General features: G+C 40.1%; 1 protein-coding gene across 3 annotated transcripts in view; it reads right to left on the bottom strand.

The window, feature by feature from the left end:
- LOC131233969 (ubiquitin carboxyl-terminal hydrolase 8-like) overlaps positions 1-20,504 on the bottom strand; it is a 48,021-nt gene extending 27,517 nt beyond the window's left edge. The window contains exons 1-10 of one of the 3 annotated variants that reach the window (XM_058230881.1): positions 20,244-20,504; positions 18,131-18,373; positions 11,540-11,681; positions 9,644-9,703; positions 9,444-9,539; positions 8,470-8,829; positions 7,731-7,871; positions 7,433-7,603; positions 6,494-6,751; positions 6,106-6,254 (exon numbers count right to left, since the gene is read on the bottom strand). In XM_058230881.1, the coding sequence (XP_058086864.1) occupies positions 6,106-6,254; positions 6,494-6,751; positions 7,433-7,603; positions 7,731-7,871; positions 8,470-8,829; positions 9,444-9,539; positions 9,644-9,703; positions 11,540-11,681; positions 18,131-18,373; positions 20,244-20,347 (1,724 nt within the window). In that variant the 5' untranslated portion in view covers positions 20,348-20,504. Of the gene's footprint in view, positions 1-6,105; positions 6,255-6,493; positions 6,752-7,432; positions 7,604-7,730; positions 7,872-8,469; positions 8,830-9,443; positions 9,540-9,643; positions 9,704-11,539; positions 11,704-18,130; positions 18,374-20,243 lie in introns of those variants that run through there. The other 2 variants (XM_058230882.1, XM_058230883.1) reach the window with 2 other exon arrangements.
- Between the last annotated feature and the right edge of the window lie 913 nt (positions 20,505-21,417).

Raw genomic sequence — 21,417 nt, 5'->3', positions numbered from 1 at the left:
AGCCTAAGAGCATGAGCATCTAAAGAACTCGAGAGATTTGAGAGAGAAAGCCGGTGGGGGGGGGGGGGGGGTGGGTGGTTAAGTGATCAATTTCACAAAAGTTGCCATTTGAGCATCGGGCCAGCCCGACCGTTAATCATGACAAACGGGCCGGTCTGCTAGCTGGTTTTGCTGTGGGCCGGCGGACCGGATTTACACCCCTAGTTATGACTAGATTAAAATTGAAAATGTTCTAGTAAAACCAACGAGTATGGAACTCTCAATGTTTCCTCATCAGATTAAGTGTTGGTTAAACATTCATCTTAGGTCAAGTGGGAGATTAGAATATTAGTTTTTGGGCCATTGATGACACTAACTTAATTGTAAACATTGTGATCGATGTATTAGGGAAGCTAGGGTAAAACTTGTGGTCAGACAAGGACATGTTCACGCCTTGAGTTGCTCGGATCCTTTATGAAGGGATGGGGGGCGCTAGTTTACTCTAATCCTACCTGTGGGTTGCACCCCAGATATATCTAAGAATAGGAAAAGAACTCCAATATCGTTTGCAAAAATATCATAAATAATTCAAAGACCATTCTTTTGGCAAGGTAGGGGTGAGAAATGTTGGTTTCATTTAATAAAATGGGATGATGTTCAGAAGTCATAGAAGGATGGTGGATCAGTTAGCAGTAGTATTGGGGATGGGCTCCTCTCGAAGTGGTGTTGGAGGTTTGCCTATAAAAATGAGGAATTATAGAGGAAAATTATTAGTAACAAATGTGTTGTGAGCAGTGTTTGCAATATCGATACTATCGGCCGATATTATCGGTATTGTGGTCCAGCGATACAAAACCCTTCGGAAGATACTAAAAAATTGAAATTTTTTACAAAACAGTTTGTATCGATCGAAATATCACCAAATATCATTTGATATCACTAAATATTATTCTAAATATCATGCGATATCAACGATACTATCACTTTTATCGCGATTTTACTACTGTTTTCAAGAAATTTGCTATACAACATCTACCAAGGCTACTGTAGCAAACTCTAGGATGTTGGGAGAGCATCATTATCCGAAAAAAAAAAAAAAAAAAAAACTTTCAACGGTAGATTTCGGTACCTATAAAGAAGATCGCCCTGATCGGAAGCTGCGTTTGATGGGCCATTCGAATCGAAGCCTCTGATTTGGAGAGATTTGGGCACGAAATCCGTCGAAATCCTCGAAATCATCAGCATTTGGGAGAGATTTTAGAGTTCCGGTCCGGAACCCTCTCTGCTTCGAAAAAAAGGGCCCCGAGCCCTTATTTACAGGAAGCAGACAGACTGGTGTATCGCACATCACCGACCAGGATGGTGTGTTGCCGTCACCAAGTTATGTGGGCCCCATCATGAGGTATATGTTATATCCAAACCGTTCGTCCATTTGGTGAGCTCGTCGTAAGGCTTTAGCTGAAAAATAAGACAAATCCAAAGATCAAGTGGGCCACACTGGAAAAAGTAGCGGGATATTGAACGTCTACCATTGAAACCCTTTTGGGGGTCACAGAAGTTTTGGATCGTATGATATTTGTTTTTCCTCTTCATCAAGGTCTTGGTGACCTCATGAACAGATTGGATGGAAAACAAACGTTATGGTAGGCCCAACGAATGTTATAACAGTGAGAATGATTGTCCTCACTGCTATTTGTGGTGTGGTCCAATTGCGGTTTGGATGTGACTCATTTTTGGGCTCATGATCTAAAATGATCTCTCCAAATGGATGAACGGTGTGGATATAATAAATACATTATTGTGGGGCCCATGTAACTTTGATCTCCTTTGAACTGTTTGTACAACTTGAGGTCGACGATCGTCAATGCTCGTCTTGGCGGCTTCGCATGAAGTTCATGCGCTGGAAACTTAGGTGGGGTCCACCGTGATGTTTGTGAGAAATCCACCCCGTCCATCCCTTTTTTGAGCACATTTTAAGACATGGGGCCAAAAATGAGCCGGATCCAAGACTCAAGTGGGCCGAAAACGTGAGGATTGAAGGTCCACAGTTGAAATATTCGTGAGGCCACAAAAGTTTTGAATCAGTCTAATATTTGTTTTTTCAATTCATCCTAGTAGTAATGACGTTATGAACGGTATGGATGGAATGTAAACATCACTGTCGACCCAGGAAGGTTTCAACGGTAGGAATTTCCCTGCCCACCTTTTCTTTAGTGCGGCCCACTTGAGTCTTGGATCCTACTCAATTTTTGCCTCAAGTCTTAAAATAAGCTCACGAAACTGATGGATGGAGTAGATTTCTCACAAAAATCATGGTGTGCCCCACTCCAGCGAAAGGATTTAGTAGGAAATCCGCGTCCCATCTTCGCATGACACATACCCATACCTCGCTGATGTGTGGTACACCAGCCAATCCACACCCTCGATCCATTTTCATGAGTCATTTTAAGGCACGAGCCCAAAAAGGAGACAGATGTAAGATCAAGTGTACTACACCACAAGAAAATGTGGTGGCAATGATGTCTACCATTGAAGCTTTTTAGGGCCCACCTAATGTTTATTTGCCATCCAATCTATTCATGAGGTTTGACAAACCTGGATGGGAAAACATAAATATTAGCTTTATCCAAAAAATTTACAGCCCCAAAAAAGTTTAATGGTGATCATTCAATGACCACTATTTTGTGTGTTGTGGTCCACCTCAGATTTGGATCTACCTTGTTTTTCGGCCCACGCCCTAAAATGATATGTTAAAATGAATTCCAATTGAGGTTTGGATATGACTCATTTTCATACATATCTTTATACATTTATAAATGGAATGCATCATATTTGAATATATTTACCTTAGTTTAATCGGATAACGCATAACTTAGTACCTTATACAAAGGAAATTTATTATGTGCACTTCTTTTTTGATATTTTATGATTTAAAAGTGTGTATTAAGGTCTTTTTAAATAATCCCCGAAGTTTCTTAAAAAAATTCAACCATTTTGCTAATGCATCCCCATGTTTCCCAAAAAGTGCGATAAATTATGCAATACAAACGATATATCTTGTGCGATAACCGATACATATCTGTATCCCAAGGTTGCGATACCTTGCGCGATACCAATATTTGGAACACTGGTTGTGAGGAATAATGTTTGAACCAACGAGAGGGAAGAGGTAGGTTTGGGGGGCCAGTGGTTTGGGAGAATATTGCAAGGATGGGGGATGCTTTAAAGGTGGGTCTTGAGATTCAGGGTGTGGGAGGGTGCTAAAGTTAGGTTTTAGCAATGTCTTAAATAGCTACACTATGTAGCATGTAGCTTACGCTACGTAGCATAGCTTAGCCTTAACGCTACATATCTCATGAAAATAGCTTAACTCATGTGTAGCCTACGCTACATGACAATTTTTGTACGCAGCTCACATTACAAGTTATCTTTCACTACTACAATAAATCAATTAATGCTTTTAATGATTTGTTACATTTTTTCTATTTTCAATAAAAAATAACTTTTCTTTTCAATGCTTGTAGTATTATAATATAAGTAACAACTAACAATATTAAATCAGTTTCATTGCTCTTTCTTTACCTCTATACTTAATCATTGCCATTTCCTATTACTTTAGGTTGCGTTTGATTGCACAAAATATCAATATCATGAAATGTTGTTAAATTTCATTATTAATTAGTTTATTTTGGTGTAGAATATCATGAATTGGTGCAACAAAAAGCAACCTTGATTAAAAATCTAGAAGTAGCGTGTAGCGTAGCTACACGCTATGTAGCTTACGCCTCACGCTTTAGAGGGGTGAACGCTATGCTACACGCCATTCACTACTTAAAACACTGGGTTTTAGGAGGATACTCAATTAGAAATGAAATTCTTGTTCCTGTTGTTTCCTCACTTAAATCGGCTCGTGAGTCAAAAGAGGTCTAGGTGAAGGAATTTTATGAGTTCATGGGGGGAAACTTGTTTGGAATATAATTTTTTGGAGGAATCTTAATGTAGCCAAGAAACACAGATGCTTCAATGAAGGGTGTGGATGAATCCTATGACCCCGCTAGTATTGAAATCTAATGATCTTAACCCTCTCTCTTCTACCATCTACATGAGGATAAAACTGAAAGAAAGAACTTTTCTGATATCAATAGCCAAGCAACTATAGAGTTGCATGCCCATAATAACCTTATATAGTGCTAAAACCTAAAGGAAACACTAATGTAATGTAAAGAGATCAATCTGCCCTCACTTATGGTTACTCATAATGATCCATAAGTGGGGTATTTTTAGTCTACAAAACTTATTAGAAGCATAAAATTTAAAAATAAATAACTAAATAAATAACCATAACACTCAATCCTAATGATTGTGCGATCACAGACACATGTAATCAAGTGGGGCCCACTCTGGATCTCTTTAGATGCACACATTTGCAGGACCTGGTTTGTATCAAACATAATAGACAAGTCTGTGAAATATTTTAATCTTCTTGCATGGCTTGAAGAGGGATTCATTTCTAGAAATGGGGAGGATAGAATCAAAGTAGACACCAAATGGCGAATTTTCTTCTAAGTCTTCCTTTGTAGCATTATCATCATATGGAGTGATATCTTCACCCCCTTGTTGGCTCATCTAGAGCAACTGGTTCGCTCTATTATACTGTAGTCGCAGATTAAGTCCTCATGTTAGATCATCTTCAACACAGAAAAAACAGTGTTTTATGTATAGAGAGGCAAAGAATCAATTGATCACCTTTTGTGAAAAGCAATTTTGCAAGTGACCTGCTTGATAGATGTCCTAGATCTTGCACTAGTCGGAACAACTGGGGTGCTATACTCTTTTCAATTTATTCTTCTAAAATTTGAATAATTTCCTCTTCTAAATGATGTGGGACAATTAACCACTTGCTCTAAAAGCTTGAACTGTTAGAGCATGGCGAATTAATACCTTTATCTCATAACCCAAGCCCCAAGTCCATGGGTTAGGTCCTCGGCCGAACCCTCCTCATGAGCCCCAAATACATGGGTTCCGCCCCCTTGTGGCCCCCAAATCCATGGGTTCCGCCCTACGCGAGCCACCCACCTCACACGGGCCCCAAATCCATGGGTTATGTGGGTCACCCACCCCGAGTGTTCCCCTGCATCCCACAGGCCATTCCACACAAGCCCAATGTGAAAATGTCCTTGCATTAATCACCCCCAATGAGGAGTCTCGAACACGAGACCTCCCACTCTGATACCAATTTGATGCATAACAATTAACCACTTGCTCTAAAAGCTCGAATTGTTAGAGCATGGCGAATTAATACCTTTATCTCATAGCCCAGGCCCCAAGTCCATGGGTTAGGTCCTCGTCCGAACCCTCCTCGTGAGCCCCAAATCCATGGGTTTTGCCCTACACGAGCCACCCACCTCACACGGGCCCCAAATCCATGGGTTATGCGGGCCTCCCACCCTGAGTGTACCCCTGCATCCCACAGGCCACCCCACTCGAGCCCGGTGTGAAAATGCCCCCACATTACTAAAGGTCAAATCACATGCAGTTCTAAAACTGAATCGTGAATCATATAAGTAATTGGTATTTCTATTTGTATTTTCATAATCAATAATAATAATAATAATAAAGTAATTTAATTAGGAAAACATGACTTGGCCTAGTCACTGTGTTGGCTTGCCTGAGTAAAGTTTGGTCGATGGACCAAGTCGAGTCCAAGCCCTAATTTTGGCAACCTTGATTGGATGCCCTCTTAGACACATGAGGCACACAGACTTCACAGTCCGTTGGTACATGCTCAATCCACTCTGAGCTGCACCAACAAATCAATAAGGTCGGTATAATTAGTGGCCCTCTTTAAACAATTAGCATCAAGGCTATGCTAGTCCTCAAGTTCAGATTGTTTTATGTATCATTTCTTTCTGATGAATGGATTTAACCATAGCTTCCAGATTTATTTATTTTTAAAGCCGAGAAATGAAAAGATACGCATTATTGTTTCATTGTGGTGATAAGGTGAACGAACAGAAAATTAGTAGTACGATGGACACTGAATTTATTCACTCAACAGGGGATATAGAAATCAATGTCAACAAAATTAAGCAGTGGCATTACTGAATATAACTGTAATGAGCTTACTCTTCCATGTGCTGATGCATGAAGACAACCAATGGGAATTCATCGAGATCATTTGGCAACCTGTATGCAGCAAGCCGGTCATCATCTCTTATCAGATATAGTGAATCAGATGGCTCCTCTAAGTAACGAATAATTCGATTAGAGTAAATCTGCAAACAGAAAAAAGTTCACAACTTAGTCTGCAAGGTGAATAAACATGAGTATCTATGTAGAGCAATTCTTAGAAGTCGCTGTATGCCAGAAAGATTCATGGCAAAATTAATAAACATAAAATTACGAGTTCACAACTCCATCTGCAAAATCATTACACATGATGATATATGTAGAGCAAGTCTTAACAGTTGCTGCATGCAAGACAGATTCATGGAAATAAGGCTATGAAACACACCTCAGCCACTAGGAGGCTCTCATTGCTCCTTAAAGAACAAGCACTGCTTAGGGCCTGAATCAGATCCTTGCACTTTCCGTTCTTGGGCACGGTTATGATATATGGAGATGGCTGAGCACTGCCATCAGTGCTGATGACTGTTACAGTCATTGTCCGCATGGTTGTTGAAGGTAGAGGCAGTGACAAGTACATGAATGGATCAAATGTAACAGAGATTTTTCCACAAACAGGACATACTAATGTCGACCTGTACTGTCCCTGTGATCACAGAAAATGGTGAACAAATGGTGTTTCATTGAAGAAGGGTAGAAAAACTTAATCTAAAGAGTGAAAATGAAGAGCAGTCAGATTGCTTCAGAAAGCACCCTAGATTATTAAGGAGCATTTAACATCTTGTATCTGCAAGGCATTTCAATAAATAAAATGTGTAATTAAATTCTTCTTAGGTAATCAACAATTTTCACATGTTTAAGGCACTTGCTGAATGGAAGTCCTACAGAAAGTAAATTAGCTATTTAAAAGGTTGTTAGTATGGTGTGGCATGTCATCTGAGTAATGTAATTTATTTTATACTAAGGGAAGATAGTGGCAAAACAGCTTTTGCTTAACTTCAGAATCCAAAGGCATAACATTAATCTAAAATAATGGAGAAGCTTTGGCTGTGTTTGGATACACTGATGATTTGATATGAATTGAATAATTAGTCCATTCAATTCAGTCCAATTAAGTGGAAAGGACCAAATTGTTATTACCTCCATTAGCATTCATAATGAGGAAGCAGCTGTCATTTGCAAACATTCCAATTTGCACCCCAGTTCCTCAACCTGAATACTAAGAAGGTATCTGCAATGTTGGTCATTTTCAGTTAATATAACCAATTATTGCATTTCACATCAAATTATCAATACAAATCCAAACACAGCCTTAAATGACACTCACTTGGTATAAATCAACTATGATGGAGTCATTGCGAGCCAGGTGATTCGCCCAGTACTCGTTACCCACTTCTTCATCTGGACGGCCATCAGAATCCTTAGCTTCTATATAAGGCTTGCATTGTACACGATTCAGGTCTTCATGGAGTCCATCCAACAAGAAAGCAAGAAGCTCCTATGGAGGGATCACTAAAGTAAATTACCAATGTTCCCTTTGCGAGATTGTAAATATAGGAAAAGAAATCAAAAAAGTTTACTACTTGGGGTCGTAAAAGTACTGTCTAAGAGCAAGAAATTATTACTTGTGAATCATGCTGGTTAAAGCCACTGAACTGAGGGGCGAAATGAGCAAGTGTCGTTTTAAACAATCGCGGAGTCACCGGAGTTCTTCCAGGAGCCCATAACTTCCTTAATAAATCTCCGAATGCTAAAGCCAGCTCACCCTGAATGACCGAGAATCAGGATACTCTTAGGAGTCAGACAAACATAAAGATGTTCCAACAACAAATGGAACCTCTCCCAAGGCCATTAAGAGAAGCTAACTAATTAAAGGGAAAGCTACTATCACCACTAAATGCAAAGCATATGAAAAATGAAGTTTGCAAGAGAGCTCACAGACTCACTGGAGATGGAGACTAGCTTGCCCCCATCATCTCCATCATATACATCAAATACAATATGAAACATTGATGTGGGGGGACACCATGTGAAACAGGCCATAGAACAGGAATCGCATTGATTTGACAATCTTAGCAATCCAATTAGTGAAAATTTCTCCCATTGAACATAAACCACTGCTCATTGTGTAGCTCAACTTTTATATTAACATTTATTTTCAGGCTACTAAAAATGAAACCACGAAATAGGCTCTTCTCACAGTGACCCACCAGATTAACAGTTCCAAGAGCCCTAAATTGTGTCACATGTATGGTGGCGATGCTGGAGATGAGAGAGCCTCCACCTCCAATCAAGCAAGTGATCCTCTGCAGAAACCCTCGATATGACGCATAGAAAAGAATTGGTATAAAAATGGTAACCTACATTCATGCCCAATGGATTCTCCTGATTTATTTCTTCACTGTAGTCCCCAAGGAAATATTCAACAAGCTTTGGCGTATGCGCCAGACACTGGATCGCACTATTCATGAAGCAAGTATTTCCAAGATTCTGTAACCCTGTCAAGCCCAAAGAACCAATTCCTCCAGAGCTTCCGATCAAGGCTGGGGAGTTGGTAAGAAAGTGACCAGAACCAATATTTCCTGTGGAGTCGTTGCTCACAATTGATCCGAGAAATGAGGAAACTTCTGTCTTAGATTGCTGCATTTCCAGTTCATCTTTCTTTCCTGCACGTATGCACTTCATGGTATCCGAGAACCCATAGACTTGCAACTCCAAAAGAATCTGCACAGATGGATACCAAAAGAACAAGAATACAGTTGATTGAGTAGCTAAAGCCTACTTAAGGAAATCACATATAAATTGTACAAGTCACAGCCTTCAACTTTTGTCTTCTATGAAAATCGATTATAAATGACTATTACTCATTTCCCACTCATTAGATGAGCTGGTAGAGAGCGTAGTGTGTGTGAGTGATCCAGGGTTCAATCCCTGGTAGTGTTACCTTTCAAAAAAAAAAAAAGAATATTACTCATTCAGAGCCAATCTTTTAGAGATGACCTTGGCATTGAAAAGCTTGAAATTCTATTTAATCTAACTCCTTTGATCCAATGTTGACAAGTTTGACCAAGCCTAACCTACTTAATAAAAAAGCTCCCATCCTTCTACAGAATCTAACACATCCAATGTCCTACATGCATGTCATGACATTAGAATTATGGCCAGTACATGTTAGATAATCAGCATTGTTCAAGGCAAAGGAGGCCAGATACCTTTGCAGGCATACAATATGTAGTTAGAGGTCTACAGCAATAAAAATAGCACAATAGTACCACATCATTCTCATGTAGGAGGCACATACAAGGAAATGTGACAAAACCTTGGACATCAACTGCTACCTCTTGATCTGATTGGTGCTGACAATCCTTAGAAGTTCTATTCTGCTCATTAACAAAATACAGATTTGTCTGCCCAGAGAAATCCCAAATGCGTATCTGCACCAGCAGAAGAGTAAGTGAAGGAACCATCTAATACCTGCTAGAAAATTCTCAATCACTGTTCAAGTAAACAAATCTGAATTGATGAATAGGCAACATACTGGCTCAGATTCAGCACTGAAAATATTGCAGGCTCTTTTGTAAAAGTTTACCGCATTATCCTGAAATACAGACAATTAATTAGAAAATATTCAAAGAAGAAGAGAAAGAAGGCCATACTATGATAAGAACATTTCAAGACATCAATATAAGGTCTTGTACACTATTAACCATGAGAAAGCAGCACTGTTATTTATTCCCTAATCAAATGAGAAGGCATATATGCAGTAGTGTAAAGGGCTTAAAGGCATGGGATATTAATTCAGATGTTGACTGTCTAATATGAACTGGAATCTTAACCTATTAAGTGGTGGCACAATTTCTAATTAGGTTAATTACAGTTATTTGGTGTCTTGGACGGGGTCCAGCACACCTGCTGTGATAAGGTCTTCCACATTTAAGGTGGAGCTGATGTATTGAACGCAGAATCGCCTCAACTTTGGTCCATTTTGGGCTAGAGGGAGGTTTTGATTTCTTATTTTCTCTTTAGGTGGTGGTAAATTTCTTCTTTTCGCTTCTTATTGTTTTTGGATGTGTGCATGTGAGGTGTTGTGTGTGTACAATGATGGCCTACAACAAGGATACAACCACTTGAGATGTGTATCTCCCTCTTGGACTCTTTATTAGAAAACACTGAGTTTCTATTCGGTTGCCAACAATAGGGCATGGTACACCAAAAGTCCATGTAAAAGTGATATTCCTGTGGGGGGAAAAAGAAGAAGAAGAAGAAGAAGAAGAAGAAGCATGGACAGTTGGACACCTGATAATATGTTTCAGCATGATCCTGATAATATGTTTCAGCATGATCACAAACAAAAATAAGTAGGCAACATGGATGCTTCATTCTGTCAGAAAGGTAACTTTGATAGGCAGTCAAAAGTTGGTGCACAGGCCAAAATCAAGATTGATGAAAATCAATTCAATCTCATGTCTTCCGACACGTGTGGCCTTGCTGAGACCACATTTGGACTGTTGACTTAATTATTTAGGCCTGCTATCAGCCCTTCCTCTGCATCATTTTCTTAAAACTCAAAGAGAGAGAGAGAGAGAGAGAGAGAGAGCCATTTGGCAATAAGATCTTCATAGTTGATCCACTGGAGTAGCTTCACTTCACCCTTTCTAACACAGAATTCTGGATCTAGTAACCTTCTGGACATGAGCAAAGCTATTCCTCGATTTCCTACCAACAACTTAGGGAGCATGAGACACAGGGTTCTTTTTCTTAGTTGCAGGAACATCTACCCAAGATGTTGCTACTGCTCCCACTTCCTATGTATTCACGCGTCCTTACATTTTTAATAGCGTTGCTTTGCCTCTCTTCCACCTGATCCCCTTGCCTGCTCCACTTTGTGCAACTAAGCTTAATTTCCCTATCCGTGCCACCAAAATACATGGCAATACCCATTCCATGAGTAGGGACAAGGTACAACTCATCTCAGTAAATTTTCGATGTCTCACTTGGAGAGAAAACAAACACAACGCTCATTCAGGAGTGGGGATATGGTTGCATTCCTGATTGCTACTGTCCTCAACACCTGCATCTTTGTTGCTAAGCTCAACACATTCATAGGCTTCAAATCTCTAGGAGCCCTGCCATCTAACAATCAGAAATGCTCATATCACTCCCCTGATCACTCTCTCCAATAACCCATTCAACAATTGCAAAATCTTGTTCCAAAAGTTAGATATTCAAGAATTATTTATTTTTATGCATTTAAGTTCATGCTAGATCCTGCTCATGCTTATTTGAAATTTCATTTTTTTTCCTATAGTGAGCATACATGCTTCAGAAAACTATGTTCTCAAAGTTTAAAGTGGGTAACCACTACCAGTGTGTGTATAGAATGCCTACAATAATCATACAATAATATGAAAACGCTGGGGATATCGGGAGAGACCTTTTTGCTTATCTTTAGTGTCAACTGATTTCCTTCCGGCATAAAAGAAAGCCTGAATTGTAAAGGATAAACATCTGCCATACCATCTTTGGCAACAGAAAGGTTCCCAATACTCCTTGTTGCCGCATTTGAATCATTATGCCTGAAGTTAAAAAAGGACGAAACTAATACTCACAAGTCAAAGTTCCAATGGCAAGAAAAATATGCATCATGAGTTCAACATGAGGATCAAACATTGTATTGGAGAATGTATAGGCAGCTCCAAAACTGACACATAGGGGAGCATAGCAGCTAATGCACGCAACATAGTGGTCATCTGGGTGTGAATTCTTCAGGTAAAAAACCCAAAGAATATCAGATAAATCAAAGAAAATGAACAGTGACTATTTGACGTTTATGTGTTCCAGTATATTTTTATGATGTAGCAATCAACTGTGGTATGGCTGGCATTCTCTGTCTATCCAGTGTTGAAAATGTTGAGTTTATTTTTCAGCAATCCTATGGACTTTAGTTCAGAGTATAGGTTTTTTAGTTTTACTATTTTTATTAATTAGTTGATGCACAAATGTTGTATATTTGTGTGAAAATGAACCCATATTACATATACATAATACAACTTTACATGTACAATACACCATGCATTACAGATCATAGGCTACAACACATACTCATATGATATCCATTATCACATTAATCATATTAATGATATTAGTTGAGAAGTACGTTATATGAATAATGGTCTTTGATAGTTAGTCAATCAATACCAGTTGAAGGTGAGGGGCCTCCTGAACATCATCTACCCAAAAAAAAAAACCAAGCTCTAAAAAGTTATAAAGATATGTTGGGAAGCAAAAGAATATATTGGCAAATAAAAAAGTTTCTTGCATTTTGGGTGTCTTTTGGCTCCACAACATAAACAAATTTTGGTTTACTAACTTTTCTAAGACATAAAAACCAAAGAGACTTACTGAAATCAGATCAGCTCTGGTTGCTTTCCGAATGTCCGAAGAGCATGATCAGTAGACTTGACAGACTGCAAAGAGAATCCTTTGGAGGGAACAAGAGGGAAACCACAAACATTATCTCATTAAGTGAGAGAGATTTGTTGCCCGAGGAAAGTAGGCTGGGTGGGAGCTGGAATCAAATCTCTCTATCCAGTGAGTCAGGTTCCGTGGGCTTTGGCGACTGGGAAATGACATGAAAACCCAACCCAACCATATACTTAAAGCAGCTTTACCCTCATACCCAAAATCCACACACACCCCTCAATCCACCGTAAAACCCCAAATAACCACTATACTTTCAACGGTTCCTAAGAACCTTTGTCTGAAGCCATCCGCATATAGTCCAAATGTGAACCTGACTTCTGCCACAAACTGTCAAGACAATCCCTGTCCAATTCTAGCCTATAACCAGCCCATAAGTTTGTCCCAGAAACTGTCCAGATCCAGCCAACAATCCTGTCCCTTAGATTGACCCTAATTTGCCAATATTTTGGCAAGTTCCAGCCACAACTCCACTAAAGCTGACAATCAGTCTCCAAACATACCGTCCGAACTCAGGTTCCATATTCTGCAACCTACCCAAGATTCAAAATAGGTTACATAACAGCCATTACAGACAAAAATGGCCCGTAAGGGCTGTTACAACACCATAACTGCCCATTATGGGGCCGATACAGTTCTTTGTTAATGGCTGTAAGAGCCATTACGGCCTGTATCATAACAGTAATTACAGTGGCTGTTACAGCCACAATTACCGTTATTGAATACGTACCCCTGCCTGCGGCACATAAATCGATTGAAGGGTATCTAAGAAATGGGTGAGCGAATGGATTTCATCATCTTTTAGATTTCTTCAGAAGGTGGGGCACTACACAAATTTACCGTTCATGAGCTCGAGACACTGATTCATCAACCTCTTTTGTCTGACACTGAGTACAGATCCTCAAAACGCTCTGCAAGCACAGTCTCCTAAATCTGAATGTCTTCCCAAAACCTCATTGAGTTGACGCTGCCTACTCTGAACATGAAGGTGCTACAGCAATATTCCTGGGCCCAGGTGACAGCCCTCCAGATAAATGACCCTTTTTCTACAGGAAGCTACTACAATATCCTAACCATAGTTGCCTAACCTGTATACTATTTATGCTTCAGCACATCCCCTAGGAATGATGACTCCCCATTCCCAAGCCTCTGCCACCACCAACAAAGCAGCGCCAAGTTCATAGTTTTGATGTTCTTGATACCTAGATTTTCATTCCTGATGGGCTTCCAAACATCCACCCATTCCACTAAGGGTGTGTCTGGATTGCTGGTAAACTAAGGGAAAGGAAAGTAAAAGTGTCACATAAGCAGATGGTAAACTAATTAGCACTAGAGCAAGGAAACCCTCTGCACTTGTTTGTTTTGCTATGAACAAAGTCTTGGAAAATGCTTCTCCTTGGCATTTTTCAGTGTGTTGCAATTTTCAAATCCTTCCAATTTTGCCATTTAAATGTCACATTGGAAGAAAACATTTTTTTCCCACCACTGATTTTTTGAAGAAAAAGTTTCTCCTTTTTGAAGAAAGAAAATCAATTTCCTTCTCTTTTTATATTTCTCAAATAGAGAAATTATCACATCAAAGGAAAACTATCTGCTTTCTTAGTTTTCCTTTATCTACCCTCAATCCAAACATGCCCTAAGTGAAACTCATGAGCTTCTTTGGCGTTACCCCATAAAAACGTTTACTGGATTGACTCAAATTCTTGCTACGGCATTGATGGGATCCCGAAATATATATAAACTGGGAGGTTGCTTGATAGAACAGCTTTGACAAGAGTGACTCTCCCACCAAGCAACAAAAGCTTGCTTTTCGAGGACGCCTTTTTTTTTTTTCCAAACCTCTCCATAACAGCATCCCAGCAATTATTCCTTGCATGCCCTGAACAACAGGGATGCCAAGACGCCTCGCCGGAAACTGGGCAACTTTGCACCCAATATTTGCAGCAATTTCTTCGACTATGTCGCTTCTAAGGTTGATGCCAATTATGGAGCTCTGAGAGAGATTAACCCACAACCCCAACAGCACTTCAAACAAGTAAGGATGTCCTCGAGCATCCTTTCTTGATCAAGTCATTCCCAAAAAGCATGATGTAGTCCGCATATTGAACATGAGACACTTTCATCAGCCATTATCCACTGACATACCCTCTACTAAATTCTTGCTGCCTGCTTTCTGAAGAAACTTGGAGAGGGCCTTGCCACCTATGAAAAATTGGAGGGGAGACATGGATCTCCTTGTCTAAGACCCCTCTCTCCTTTGGTAAAACTTTTGGGAGCTATTGATAATAATAGAGAACCAGGGATCTGTGACACAAGGTTTGACCTAGATCTGCCTCCGCCTCCCAAAACCCATGCACTAAATTATGTAAAAGAGGAGAGCCTAATTAACACTTGTAAGCTTTGTCAAAGTCTACTTTAGAAAGGAATCCTTTGCTAACTCTCTTGACATACTTGCCAACTAACTCGTTGGCAATGAATGGCCATCCAATACCAACCTGCCAGCGACAAAACCACTCCAAGGAAATGAAATTACTTTCCTAATGACCTTCTGAAGCTTCTTACCCAAAACCTTAGCTATGATTTTGTAGGAACTGCAAATGAGGCTGATTCATCTGTAACCCACAGCGACATCTACGCTCTCTCTTTTAGGGATAACTGCAATAAAAGAAGCCATTGCCTTGCAAGTGAGAGCTGAGTCATAAAATTCCCAGAAGACATTCATCAGATTTCTTTCACAATCACCCGGCAAGACAAATTGATGGAGATGGGAACGATAGATTTTAAGGGTCACTCTAGGGATGGATCTCTATGGATGGATCGATAGCCGGATTAGAAGGCAAATCCACAATCGAATCTATGGGGTTAGAGGACACGTTCACAAATGGATAGATAGATCATAGAAGTGAAGCTTGGATTGGCTGATGACTCCACTGTTGCGTTTATTAAGGGAACCATTGTTGGATTGGTCCATGAAACCAGCAATGGATTGATTTATTTATGCATTGTCAATTGGATCAACTCTTGAATCCAGTGGGGGATCAATGATGGATCCACTGATGGATAGTGGAAGCAGCACATGGATTGACAGATAAGCAGATGGAACCCATCGAAGTTCACATTGACGAGCCAACAAAAAAGTTGATGGCAGCACAATCATCGGGGCAGAATTCTAATATTTAAGGATAACATTAAAGCTAAAACAAACGATTTGGCATCTCCAAAGCACAAGCAGAACCGATTCTGTTAAAGGGTCTTGATGAAAGAACAGGACCACATCAATGGTCCAATTGGACTGTGCGATTCGTAGATCCAATCAGATAGCCTAGATTGACAATTGGTCAGATTGTGGAGCCACTAGTCCAACCATAGACTTTATAAGGCATTATTATAAACTGCAGAGTGCAAAATAAGGTCCTGTATAATCATATAAGCTTAGATCTCCATACTGCTTGTACAATCAGTTTGTATGTACATCCTACTTAGTAGGATTTTGGATACCTTGTTATGCAGAGGCATTTTCACACCGGGCTCGAGTGGGGTTACCTATGGGATGCAGGGGCACACTAGGGGTGGGTGGCCCGTGTGAGGCAGGCCCCACCCGTGTGGGGTGGGTGGGTTGTGTGAGGCAGTACCCGTGTGATGTGGGGCCCACGAGGGGGGTTCGGCCGAGGTCCTAACCCATGAGATGTGGGGCCTGGGTTATGAGATAAAGGGATTGATTCACCATGCTCTATTAGTTTGGGCTTTTAGAGCAAGTGGTTAATCGTCCTGCATCACCTTGGACTCTTTGTTTCCTTGTTTAGTTATGCCTTTTTTTTCATTCTATTACAAGTGAGGATAGTTTGAGACAAATTAGGAAAGGATAGGAAGGATTTACCAATGAGCTTCAAGCATTGGTTTCTTTAACTCTGAGTAGCAGTTGTAAAAGAAGGCTATATATGCATAGACATACCTATGGAACTACTATAAAATAATGCTTTCTTTTGTTGTTTGTTGAGGCTAGAGACAATTTCTAGGAGTAATTCTTCAAAAAAAAAAAAAAAAAAACTAGGGAAGATATTCCCATAGATATGTGTGGGGAGACTCTACATTTCATCCCCCTTTCCATTTATTTCTTTATTTTTTTGCTTCAGTTGGTTATTATTGAGAATTTTTGAAGCACTACATATGTGGAATAGGCTAAGTTGTCAGCTCAATCAAGGCCAGAATAAAATCACAACCAATTATACCTCCCAAGATCCAACCTGCAAAGGCTACTGGACAACCATCCTGTATCAGAGAACGATCAACCCTCAATAAGTTGCAATAACCACTGCTTCTCTCAATGTTTGCGTGTTAGCAAGTTCTGCCTTCTATTGTCTCTTCTTGAAACAAGGAAAGCAATTATCCACCTATGTGCTCCCCTTCAGTAGACAAACAATTGGAGTCCCTGGGACAGGATCTCAGTTTGATCTCTAAATTGGCATGTATTCCAACTCTATTGAAGCGAATTCAATTCTATCCTAGTGCTACATTACTGGTACATTTGGATTCACTATGAATTGCAATAAAATATATGCGAACAAATTACAATCACCTTAATAATCATATCGAGGGACTACGCTCCAACTGATATTACATTAATTCAAGTCGGGCTAGGAAAAAAGGGAACTGCAATTTGAGATCCACTTGTTATTACGAATATTAGGACATGCCACTGCAATTTCATTATTTTCTCTTAATTGAACTTATGTTCACCATGCAATCCAATTCTGCATCCAAATGCAACCTATGCTATTTTAGGACACAAAATGTCTAGGAAATGCAATATCCAAAGCAGGAGGGGCACCCTGGTAAACGATTTGTACAATTAGATGATTAATATATGTTCTCTATTTCCATTTGGAAATCCTTGTGTAATGTGTAGTGGTTTAATTTAATGTCCGAAGATTTCATGCCATACAGTTATGCATGCATCATCATCATGCATTTACATTTGCAATCAAATTCACCACATGGGTTATTAATTTAGTTCATAGGGTTCCTTGATAGTCAGCATTATTTATTCATTTTTCTCATATATATATATATATATATATATATATATATATATAGAGAGAGAGAGAGAGAGAGAGAGAGAGAGAGAGAGAGGAATGCTCACCTGCACACACGTGTCATGGGCCCAAAATCCAAACGGTCCATGTGATGTGGCACCCCATGAAACCCCCAGGGCCCAATTTTCAACATGATCCAAAACTCTGGTGGGCCATAGCAAAGAGAGATGAAAATCAAGGGAGGAAATTGTTTTCTTTTGCCATGGCCGACCAAAGTTTTGGATTAGGGTAAAAGTTGGGTCCTGGGGGTTTCATGGGGTGCTGCATCACGTGGACCGTTCAAATTTTGGGCTCATATCACATGAGATGAGTTCTCAATAAGTTCTCACGAGAACTCGTGAGAATTGGTGCGCAGGTGAGCATTTCACTATGTGTGTGTGTGTGTCAAAGAAGGAAAAAACTTTATATGTGAATAAGTCAATGGCAAAAATTATTTGGTTCAATCGTCTCACCATCTGAGAGTTTGCAGCCACACGTCCTCTGAAATTAAAGCATAATCACTACCCGAAACCTCATCTCCAGAGTTTTTGGTCTGCTCGAAATCCTCCTCTCGCCTTAAATTAAAAAGGAGATCTGGGGTAGAGATGTTCAATTGCATGGGACTAGCATAAGAAGAGATAGATGTTGCCATGTATAGAATGCCTTTTTCCTCTTCCGTGTCACCAACAGATGATTCCTGTGCTTCTTTCAACCATCTGAAATGGCATTTTCAACAGATCCATTCCGCAAATCAACCAGAAACATTCTACCCAATAATAAAATGAACAGACAAACGAAAATCAAATCTATGTTCCAGTGCTAACTATGGAGATTTCAAGAACATGACTATAAAAAGCAATTTTCAGCAATAAACCCCAACCACAAAAAGACCCCATAAAACATGAGACATGACTCTCTTTTTTTCTTTCTTTTGAAGGATAGACATTACTTTAGCTACACCATCAGAGTAAAATTGTACTAATGCCACTAAATGAGCTTTCAAGAAATTGATTTTGTGTTCAAAATCAAAATGCAGGCTATGGAGATTACATGTACCCATGAACCAGCAGAAGTTCTTGCAAAATTGTTATTTTTTATAATTTTTTTATAGTTAACTTAGGCTCAAGTCCAAGACCTTAATGTTGAAACACACCCTGTCTACCATTGAGCAACAGGCTTGAACCCAAGAAGTTAAACATGCTGACATTTTCACAAAACATGACAAAAAATAACCATAAAAGATTGCTTATAGCATAATAGCATATATTAAGCCTAGCCCAGACCAAGCCTCTACAACTCTTATTTTCAGCATCTGAATCCAAATACAAGCTACAGAGATTTCAGAAATCCAAAAGCCAGAACAGGAAATTTCACAAAATGACAAACCCTGACAGCAATCCCTTAGAACACCTTCAGCATCATTGACGGCATGTTGTGTGTATCATCCAAGTAGGCTTTCGAACCTCACTCCGCAAATGTATAGTTTCCCGAAAAACAGGATTTCATGCACACGGGGCCCATAATTTCAGTGATCCAAACCATTGATATGATGAGACCCATTTGTACATAGGAGATGCCTATGGAATCTCCCAGATTGGCAGTTGATAGCAATCTGATCAGTAGACTAGAAATAGACAAACAATTAAGGGGAGATTTTTATTTTTTTCTAAGGTACCAGTTCATGTTCAATGGACAATGAGCACACTGAATGAAGGGCTGGGATCTTCCTATCAGGAGATTTTGGGCATCCACCATCCAATGGTGGGACCAATCAGATCAATGGTTCAGATAACTATGGCCTAGAAGTAGACAAACAATTAAGAAGAGAAAAATAAACAAAAGGTACCACTTCATGTTTAATGGACAATTGACATATTGAATGAAGGGCTGCAATCTTCCTATCAGGAGATTTTGGGGCATCCACCTCCATGGTGGGACCTCAGATCAATGGTTCAGATAACTGAAGTATGGCCGCCACATGAACGAACCCAGTGCCGGCTCAGGACCCTATAATTCCTCATCATCCGAACGTTGAGCAGTACTACACCTAGTATGCTTCTCGGAGCACATGATCAAGTCAGCGTTTGGAAGCTCAACTGAACTGAACAGACAAATGGCTATAGTTCAATCGAATGGTGTGGAAATGATCTTCCTAATGAACAATTACTGCCCAAAAGGATCGCGATTGAGATCATTTCAGGCGCACTTGAAACGCGTGTAATTACAATTCAGCGGCCCCCAGCTTGGCATCCCTTTTATATTGAGTTGAATTATCACAATTTGGTTCGATCAAGCATCCAAACATGCCACAAAACTAGTCTCTATCGCATGTCGAAGTCCATAATCCCATGGATAGCATGGATTATCCCTAAATTCATTAACTGAGCTTCCAATCTCTCAGATTCCGTTTCCCGATGCAAGCTGCGGAAATCGACGGCCGGCAGTAGACCTTAGAAAGACTTGTTGCCGGGCGAACTAGACCCGACAGCATGCGGCTGTGATTTTTCGGGGGAAAAGGGTCTTTTTTATGATTAACGGACGAGATTGAAAGGGAGGGAAATGGAGTTGGGAGATTCTGAGATTTACCTGTAAGGGACGAGATAGACCCTTCCCGTGTCGGGAAGAGGGTATGGAAGGGAATTTGAGATGTCTGTAGGGGCAAAACCGTCCATTTCGGAGAAATTCGACATCGAGAGAGAGAGAGAGAGGGGGAGGGAGAGAGAAGGATTTTGCAGACGGCGGAGGAATTATGATGTCCTGATGCATGAGAACGATATTAGGGTCCTGATGCACCAGTCTCTGAATCGGTGATCGAGAACCGTTGGTCTGATGTGCGTATCGTGGATGGAGTACTCCCCAAAAAAATCTCCCAAATTGGAGATTCCTAACCCTTGGATCAATGATATACAAATAGACGGTTGATATAAAATTACAGCAGTGGTCCACAGAAGACCAGAGATTGGGGCGCGGCTTCGGTGGATCCGTGACTGTGGGGCCCACCTTAATATATGTGTATTACATCCATGCCGTCCATCCGTTTCACCAGATCATTTTAGCAGTCCAAAAATTAGGCAGGTCCAAATCTCAGGTGGACCATACCACAGGAAATGGTGGTAATTGACCGTTAAAAACTTCTCCGGGTCCACACAAGTTTTGGATCAAGCTGATCTTTGTGTGGTCCTTTCATCCAGGTCTTTGTGGCCAAACATTCCGATGGGCTAAAGAAGTTTTAAAGGTGGGCGTTCAATCACCACTGTTTCCTTAGTGTCGTCCACTTGAGATTTGGACCTGCTGCAATTTTTTTAGCTCATACACTAGACAGATCCAGCGAAATGGATGGTCGACGTGGATGTAAGACACGTAGATCAAGGTGAGCCCAGCAGGATCCCCCAAAGCCCCGTCCAAATATTGAAGCTCTTAGCCAACCCGTCGTAGTGGGCCTCTAGGATCAAAGGCAAGTGCAAGGGATATACGAGGCCAGTTTGCATCCATGTTTTTACACACCCCCGTGGGCTAACGAGATGCGATGTAATATACGCTGAATTGAAAAAGATAATTTTATGGATAAAGTATAGAGATCAAATAAATTACATAAAATATGAATCATAATCCTAATAAATTGCCAGAATCTTCCTTACCTTACACCCTTAGAAAAGCATCCAGATGAGAAGAAGAAAGCTTTAGACATGCCTAGACGTGGAGACCCAACTCTATTTATATAGTTCATAGGGTTAATGAGTTTGAAACCCGTCAAAACTCA

The sequence above is a fragment of the Magnolia sinica genome, chromosome 18 (assembly GCF_029962835.1).
Source record: "Magnolia sinica isolate HGM2019 chromosome 18, MsV1, whole genome shotgun sequence".
Taxonomy (NCBI): Eukaryota; Viridiplantae; Streptophyta; class Magnoliopsida; order Magnoliales; family Magnoliaceae; genus Magnolia; species Magnolia sinica.
The sequence above is the reverse complement of the archived record's forward strand: the minus strand, read 5'-3'. Positions and strand labels throughout refer to the sequence as shown.